Source organism: Daphnia carinata, chromosome 1 (genome assembly GCF_022539665.2).
Source record: "Daphnia carinata strain CSIRO-1 chromosome 1, CSIRO_AGI_Dcar_HiC_V3, whole genome shotgun sequence".
NCBI classification, from domain to species: Eukaryota; Metazoa; Arthropoda; class Branchiopoda; order Diplostraca; family Daphniidae; genus Daphnia; species Daphnia carinata.
The window spans coordinates 10,741,172-10,749,286 of NC_081331.1; the positions used below are offsets into that span (position 1 = coordinate 10,741,172).

General features: G+C 42.1%; 2 protein-coding genes and 1 non-coding gene across 3 annotated transcripts; 1 reads left to right on the forward strand and 2 right to left on the reverse strand.

Annotated features, from left to right (window-relative positions):
- The first annotated feature begins 628 nt into the window (after positions 1-628).
- LOC130696960 (U6atac minor spliceosomal RNA) lies at positions 629-728 on the forward strand. The gene has a single exon (XR_009002765.1). It is a non-coding gene; the product is annotated as a U6atac minor spliceosomal RNA (small nuclear RNA).
- Positions 729-845: 117 nt separating this feature from the next.
- LOC130696587 (high affinity cationic amino acid transporter 1-like) lies at positions 846-5,055 on the reverse strand. The gene is made up of 16 exons (XM_057519679.2): positions 4,709-5,055; positions 4,241-4,369; positions 4,022-4,177; positions 3,849-3,953; positions 3,616-3,765; positions 3,408-3,532; positions 3,251-3,348; positions 3,081-3,180; positions 2,974-3,013; positions 2,860-2,902; positions 2,721-2,780; positions 2,524-2,651; positions 2,367-2,451; positions 2,181-2,297; positions 2,047-2,111; positions 846-1,972 (listed from the first exon to the last, which is right to left on the reverse strand). Exons 1-16 carry the CDS (start codon positions 4,977-4,979, stop codon positions 972-974), a joined length of 2,673 nt encoding a protein of 890 aa, XP_057375662.1. The 5' UTR covers positions 4,980-5,055; the 3' UTR covers positions 846-971.
- Positions 5,056-5,380: 325 nt separating this feature from the next.
- On the reverse strand, positions 5,381-7,863 carry LOC130696701 (microtubule-associated serine/threonine-protein kinase 3-like). The gene is made up of 7 exons (XM_057519797.2): positions 7,509-7,863; positions 7,314-7,416; positions 6,972-7,089; positions 6,731-6,840; positions 6,112-6,625; positions 5,886-6,045; positions 5,381-5,817 (listed from the first exon to the last, which is right to left on the reverse strand). Exons 1-7 carry the CDS (start codon positions 7,623-7,625, stop codon positions 5,515-5,517), a joined length of 1,425 nt encoding a protein of 474 aa, XP_057375780.1. The 5' UTR covers positions 7,626-7,863; the 3' UTR covers positions 5,381-5,514.
- Positions 7,864-8,115: the final 252 nt, after the last annotated feature.

Consider the following 8,115-nt stretch of genomic DNA (forward strand, 5'->3'; position numbering starts at 1 on the left):
AAAAAAGAATGACACATTTGTGATTTTCGTTTAATTTAGAATCAATTTCATGTATTTTTATAGCTATATCTAGATGTTTCGAGCAAAAAAATGAAATAGCCGAAAAAGTCGGGCTTATTTTGCCGAGCTTATTTTGTCGGGGTTAATTTTGAGCATGGAAGAAATTCAGGGTTGTAATTTTGACATTATATTTGATTCAAGTTAACCTAAAATACAACGCTGATTTCAGTAAAAATATTTATTTTCTCGTCCAACTAACCGTTGGCGTGCCAGCATTGATCACCCGTTTTTTCCGTTTATTAAAAAAGCTATAAGCCCAACGTAAAAATAAACTTCATATTTGTGATTCTCGTTCAATTTAGAATCGGAATCATGTATTTTAAATCAAATCTAAATTTTGGCCAAAAATGGAAAAGTGAGAAGGCTATAGCCTTACCATTTTTGCCAAAATCTGCAAAAAATGAAAACGCTTAGATTCCCTTAAAAATCACAATGAACAAGCAAACTTAAACGTTAATTTCGATAAAGTGGTTTGTTTTTGCGTCAAATCAATCGTTTTTTAAATACACGGAATATTAACCACAACACTAGGGCTCCAGTACGCTACAGCGCTAGCGCGAAGCGTATTGTGTAGTACGAAAGGACAGCTGTTTAGCACTCCCTTTGATAAGGACGGAACACATAATGATCACGGCATAACCCTTGCGGGGATGTGATCGTAATTTTTAAAATTCTATTTTCCCATATAACTTGATATGCAGCCGTCCGTCTCTTATAGGCATGATATACAAAGCGCGGATGTAAAATGCGCGTCTTGGCGATAAAGGATAATAATGGGCACTGAACACAATAAGCAAAATGTATATTGATTTAGCAGAGGCTTTCATTGAACAAGGTGTGTTTACCTTTTAGTGATCATCTCAATACATCTTTTCAAGTCACTAAATAGCTGTAAGAAACATAAGAAATGGCTAATGTGCCTCCGCGGCAGCCGAATCATTTTCAGTTATAAGGCCAGGTGATTCACGACGGTGAGCAATAGCGCTCGGCGTAATACTGACGTTTTCGACAGAGACGCCGTCGTCATCACCGTCAGACGGATGAGCGGCCAGGGCGGAATTAAAAGCTTTTTTCAACTCGTTCAACATCAATTCGGACGAAGTGTTGGAAGCTTTCCTTTCACTTCCTGGGGAGTCCAGTGGCGTACGATGTCCTATTGGGCTTGCACCTGATGAAACCGGAGTAGTTTCGGAAATCGGAATTGCTCTGCCATGTTCTCCAACGCCCAAATTATCCCCCTTATCGCTTTCCTCGGTCGGATCGATGACTGGCGTCTTGGTTTTTAGCTCTTGCATAATGGCAACTAACGGACCAGCTGGACGTGGAGTAAGTGGTGGTTTCTCCGATATCGCATCAACAGCCACTTGCTGCTCTTTGCCGATGGTGGCGAAGATTTGTTCCAAACTGTTATGAAGCTCTGCGACTTGCTGGGCAACAACGGCCATATTTTTTTGCAATTCCATTTGCTCCGCCTCTTTCTCAGCCCTCAATTGTTGAAACACTTGCTCGGAGAGCTCGTGAGAATGAAGCATGGCCGCCATAAAAATAGCCTGTTCTTTCTCCAATCGGGCTTTGTCGAAAAGCTCTTGAGCTTCTTCGTGGGCCTTGAGGTTGGCCAGGGCAAAAGCTTTCGCAGCTTCGTCTTCATTTCCTTTCTCTTGATGCGCATCGTGCTGTTTGTCGTGAAGGTCATCATCGTCCAACGATGTTACAGGTACAAGACGAGTTAGAGACATTTTCTTATTGGTCGGATCTGGAACGAACCCAATGCTAGCGGTGGTTGTGACGGACGCAACGGCGTTCACTGTATTCTTATCCGGCAAAGGAGCCGTACCGCCAGGTGGAATTTTGCCTCTTCGGATGTATTCTTCAGAGCTGTTCCACATTCCGTAGCCAAAATAGAGCAGGAAACCTGATGATGATACATTGGCAAACGTCAAAAATTAATAAACACTTTCGTTAATGCGATGGCAACTCCAAATTTACCAATGGCCATCCAGACACCGAAACGGATCCAAGTAGCACCGTCTAGTTTTAACATGAGGTAGGTACTGAACGAGAGTTACAATAAGTATGTTATAAATTTTGCAATCTCCATAAATAAAAGTTGATGCTTTTACTTGATAATGACGGAAAGACACGGAACGACGGGAACGCCAGGTACTTTAAAGTACAGCGGGATTCTCGAACGAGGAAGCATGATGAGATAAATAACAAGCATCACCATCGGTCCAAAACTTGCATCAAGATAAAAAGTAATTGGTCTTAATGATTTTACTTAATGATTAGAGAATCGACATGCTTACCTGATTCCAACTCCGAAAAGCACCCAAGGACTGGTGTTGTCTTCCAGCAGAACGAACATCCCGCAAAGGATGAGGGAAAGAATACCTGAGAGGAAAGTGAATTACACACGCTATACTAGTGGCACAATCAATATCAAATGAGGCAGGGGGTATGTACAGTAGGCAACAGTCGAATAAATTGCTTTTCTAGACGACTGCTTGGTAGGCAATCGTTGCCATGGCATTCGGGATTCCTTGTCCACTTCACCGTTCATTGCAAGAAGGTCCACTTCAGCCGCTTCATAGCTGCAAGGTACATGTAGATTTTAAATGGAATTTATACGGGCATTTTTAATGAGTTCCTCGGTCACTTACCGTAAAATGAGAACGCTAATAGCCACCAACGTATAAGCTAGTAGAGTGCCAATGCTCATCCTAATCCCGAAACATGTAATGAAAAATAATTTAAATGGTTGCTTGTGCGGCGTTTGAATGTTGTTGGATTCATTCTTACATGTCCACCAATGAGTCCAAATCGAAAAGAGATCCAAGGACGGCTGTTAGTGATAAAATAGATAGCTTATTTATAACGAACTCCGATGCAACTGAAACAAAACATTTTGCGTACCTGCCAAAACTCCTGAAACGGCTGTGGCAATGACGGGCGTCTATATTTTGAACAATAAAAAAAATTAGCACTGTTTAACAATTTAATGTACTGGGGAAAATACCGACCTGGAATCTTGGGTTAATTTTGGCCAGAAAACGGAACATGAGTCCATCCTTGGCTATGGCATAAATCACGCGCGGAAGAGGAATCATGGCTCCCAACAAACTGAGGTTCAGTGAATTTTGTTTAATTATTGCAAGAGAAATTATTAAACAATGAAATACAAGATGCATACCTTGCAGCTAGCCCAAACAGGGACCCAATGCTGATTGTCATGGCTGCAATGTCCCAGCCAATCTGCTCAAAAGCGTATACCAATGGTGTGTTGGGATCCTGTGACGCAAAAAGATGTTAAGAAAAGGCCTCAAAATGACCTGAGAAATTTCAATCACCTGAAGATAGTAGGGCAGCATAAGTGTAATAACGGTGGAAACGCCAAAATAGGCGAAAAAGACGATGATGAGCGTCAAATTGATACTGAAAGGGATGGATTTTTTGGCGTTCTTGGCCTCTTCTCCTATAACGAATAAGAGGATCTTATTACGATGTAAAGGGTAGTTTAAATTTCCAATTAATGAAATGAAGTTGTTAAATACATACCCGTAGACGCGATGGAATCGAAACCAACGAAAGCGAAGAAGCATTTTGCGGCACCAGCCATTACTCCGGAGAATCCATAAGGAAAGAAACCTCCAGTGCCGAAACCTTCCGGTACTTGTTCAGCTGGAATACGCCAATTGTTCGGATCGGCTATGCAACAGAATTCAACATTATTAAATTTTGAAAAGGCCTGATGAATTATGTCAAAGACAAGAAAGTTTAAAATATTATACCGTTAATAGAACCTCCTATGATGACAAAAATAACTACGGTAATATTAACAAACGTGAAAATGTTTGTGAAGATGGCCGATGAGCGGACTCCCAGCCCCAGAAGTACTGTTGGATTAGTATATAGAAGGTAAAATTTAGAACCGGTGGAATGAATGGCATCTAATTTCGCTTACCTGCCAGAGCAAGAGTGACGGTCAAGCAAAAGAAGTCGAAATAAGGGGAGAAGCCTGGTGAGTTAAGCGGAAACGTCTCCTGGAACGCCTGGCTCATTGTGTAATTGGTCAAAGCATCCAAATTAGCGCTAAAGGCTCGAGCCACGCTAGCCGTGCCTTAAAGATTCATAAATTTAAAATAAATATTGCGTTTCTACATGTCCCAAAATTAATGCCAACCAATAAGATATTCGAGGATCAAATTCCAGCCAATGACAAAGGCGATGAATTCACCAACGGTGACGTAGCTGTAAATATAAGCAGAACCGGCTTTGGGTACACGGGCACCAAATTCCGCATACGACATTGCTGAAATAGAAATAAATAGTGATCAATACATTTCCCAATCAAGTCAATAATAACAGAAGACGTAACAAAAATAAACGTTCAAATCGTAAACAAAGTGAGAACGAAACCACACATTATCTCCCAGTAGTCATTGATCTTTCAACTTGACACAACTTCTATCTGACTGGACATTGATCTCCCATTTCCTTTTTTTGTTCGTTCTCTGACAACTTTTGAAAAGTATTCTAGTAGGCATTCTATCTCTTCAAACGTCATCAGCCCAACGTCAAAAATATGAAGTCATCAATTATATATGCAATACTTATCGGAAAAAAACAAGAAATGGAATTTCAATGATACCTGCGAATGCGGATGCGATGGCCGCTACCATGAATGAAATGCAAACAGCTGGACCGGCCGTGTCGAGGGCAACAGAACCGGCCAAGACGTAAATGCCAACACCCAATGTACTGCCGACACCCAAAAGGGTCAAATCGAAGGTGTTGAGCACTTTGGCCAACGCTGTAGTTCCATGTCCGGCATTCGGATCCGCTTCTTCCAGCCCGTAAGTTTTCCTCCGAGCCCAACGGCTGAAGGTGTTTTTCACCGACAACTTTTTAAGATCCGCCATTTCGTTTCACTTTTGTTCTAACGAAAGGCCAAAACAATCACGAGATTTATCGTGTGTCAATCAGGTGCGGTTGTTCTGGCCGTACTGACACGTACACACGTAATGAAACCTTGGCACACAGGTAGGTGTATATCAATAAAGTAAACCAAGGCGAAACTGAATGCGTTAATCAGCGTTACGATAACATTTTGACACGGTTACATGATGATATCCATGCTATGTTGGTTTATTTTTTTTTCTTTTAGTCAATAGTCACTGTGACAGTTTGGATTTATGTTGAAAGCCATACTCATTGGCCTGAGACATATTTGAGCTGAACCTCCTTGAACCGATCGAACAGCAATCGTGATCCACTGTTTATTTAGTACACATCGTTTGAAATCAGATGAACCGGACACGCATTTTAATGTTGGAAAATTTCTTTTTTCTTTATTATACTGAAATGTCGTTAATACAAAACCAATTAACAAATCTCTTAAATCACGTAGAGAAGACAGGTATATAACACATTATCGAAAATGAAAAATATACAATCCTAACGGTTATCAGGGCCTCTTTTAGCATTAACAGCCGGTAACGTACGGAAGCGCCGAGCCTCGTTAAAGCCACCCTCGTCGTCGTTTCCCGGGCTGCTTAATTGACGTTCGGCTTGTGGCTGATAAAACGGACGATAATGAGATTGTGAAGGTTGGTGGGGTTGCGACACCACTCTCGCTGCTGAACGAGACACCGTAGGTTGAGGCGGACGGGTGTAAAATGCAATGGAATCTAATGCATGCGATTGTTGCGGCTTCCCCTGATGTGGACCACGGCTAACAGGATGGCAAGGAACCTGAAACTGCGTAAAAATGTCTATGCATAATAGCATGGAATTAGATTTTGAGCTGTTCATAATAAAATTCAAACCTGGGGATGCTGACTATGTGTGAAATTGTTGAAATGACACTGATTCTGGAATTGGGCAGCCAAAAGAAGATCGTCAGCTGACTTGTGTGGAGGGATTGGCGGCTGGGGATACAGGCCGTAATACTGGGGATCCACCGGCCTGTTCATACAAGACGTTGGGCTACAAATATAAAAAAAATAAGATTTTCGCTACCAGTACCAACTGGAAATTTCGAAATTTTCTTACTTATGGGGATGCTGATTTCTGACCGTTGAGTATTCGTACCCGAACCCGTAACCACCATAAGCCTTGCAATTACCACCACCTCGATCTGACGGACGGATCAAGTAGTGTTCATCTGGTGAAGGAGCACTGGTCTCCTTGTAACAGGATAAATGAACGCTACGCGGACGCTGTTGGTTTTGCTGCTTGGAACGGCGAGGTTCAGACGCTGACGTAGAGATCCTATATCCTTCTGGCCGGAAGCAACAGTCACAATCAGATGCACGGCCAATACACAAATACGACAGCCCTCTACTGCTGCCTTGGCTGCATTGTGCATCCGTGTGAAATGAAGATCCGCCAGCCGATGGACTCCTCCGAGCTGCTTCAGTCGGATTCTGAGGGCGGGGTAGTGATTTGCTGGAATAAGATCCGGGAGTAATAGATGGCGGTGAATTAGTGGGATGGCGACGGATCACTACACGAGACGGATTCTGAATCGTGTGGTACGTTCCTGGCCCTCGGTTTTTATCCAAACCTATCGGGGAAAAGATGGTCAGTTCTTCCAAGTTATTGGCTGTCCAGCGCTTGGGTAGGACATTGCTGTCTTTGTATGAGTAGAATTAAAATAATTTTTCCATACGGGATACAACAGCTTTCTCTTTGGCGCAGACTTCCTGGTAGTCGCGAGCCTTGGCCTCCAACATCTGCGTCAGCCGGATGTACTTCATGTGCAATTCCACCTTACGGACACTTTATTGAGTGTCATTTTTCCCAACCGAAATAACAAGAACAAAAAAAAAAAGAAACAAATTTCCATAATAAATCAAGACTGACTCATCTCATATTTTATGTATGATATGTTGTTGTTTTTCGTTACAGACCAATTTTCGTACACGACGACCATCCGTATACGATCGGGACACGACTGGATAATCGAAACTAAGGTTGCATGGTCCGCACGCTCCACATCTTGGCCATTAATCGATACAATGACGTCCCCTTTGTGTAAGAGAACGAAACAAAAAAAACAACAAACAGTTTTTCAGGTCACGATGAGTTGCAAGAATGAGTTGTTAGAGAAAATCATCGAGCTGAACAATTTAAATTCGTGACCAAATTAATAACGGGAAATGCCTCCGTGTTGGTAAGTATCAAAATTAGGATCACGACTGCGGTCGTACAATAACATTTAACTGAAATGTTTGGCAGAAAATGTCCAGTACCTGAACGAAGGCCAGCTTTATTAGCATGTCCATTAGGATCCACGAAGTCGACGTAGGTGACAATTTCTACATCAGACTCTTCACGATATTGGATGCCATAACTCTAAATATGCGACATCAAACGGGATGAGATTGTAGTTAGTTTCTCGGCTAAATATACAAGGCATCAAATGTCCTTGTTTGAATATTAGATACCTGTAAAGTGAAGCCAAAAGATCCATTGAGCCGTTCGACGATCACAGTTCTGCGGTCACTATCTGAACCTATAGTTGCACCACTTTCTCGAAAGGAAGATCTTGTCAACGAAGACATTTTATATCACTCACTTATTACCAACGAGGTAACAGCTAGAATGATGGAAGCTCAATAATTGAAGATAAAACGAGAAAAAAAAGCAGCAAGCTTTACGAAAAACACAGCCAGAGCTCGTCTACATCTCTCTCGTATTGCAAGATACGCCAGAATATAATGGCAGCCTCCAACCAATACTGCAACACGAATGGGAATCAATAACATTTTCAGTCTGCTGCCGGATTCTAAGAAGGATGGGAGTCTGGGAGCGCAAGCGCCGTAACTATTCAGACATAACACCCGACGGCGAGTTTAGTGCAATACTGCGAAGACCCGCTTCTTACGTATGTCATACGGAACCGACATGAAGAGATTTTTTTTTCTTCCTCGCCATTTGACGCCGTCACGTGATGGACTCTTTTATCCAAAGGTACCGGATCGATTTGAAATAGCATAAGGATTAGTCGTCAAAACAAATATGACTCAATTCGCTTTCTAAATATCGGGTAAA

What these genes read in the sequence shown, in the direction of transcription:
- LOC130696587 (XM_057519679.2), bottom strand. Translation starts at nt 4,979, where the DNA reads ATGGCGGATCTTAAAAAGTTGTCGGTGAAAAACACCTTCAGCCGTTGG. An exon ending in TTGGACTCATTGGTGGACAT is followed by an intron (nt 2,781 to 2,859) that starts GTAAGAATGAAT and finishes TTTCGGGATTAG; the next exon opens with GATGAGCATTGGCACTCTAC. An exon ending in TGTCTTTCCGTCATTATCAA is followed by an intron (nt 2,112 to 2,180) that starts GTAAAAGCATCA and finishes ACTCTCGTTCAG; the next exon opens with TACCTACCTCATGTTAAAAC.
- LOC130696701 (XM_057519797.2), bottom strand. Translation starts at nt 7,625, where the DNA reads ATGTCTTCGTTGACAAGATCTTCCTTTCGAGAAAGTGGTGCAACTATA. An exon ending in GTCGTCGTGTACGAAAATTG is followed by an intron (nt 6,841 to 6,971) that starts GTCTGTAACGAA and finishes CACTCAATAAAG; the next exon opens with TGTCCGTAAGGTGGAATTGC. An exon ending in AGAGAAAGCTGTTGTATCCC is followed by an intron (nt 6,626 to 6,730) that starts GTATGGAAAAAT and finishes TTTCCCCGATAG; the next exon opens with GTTTGGATAAAAACCGAGGG.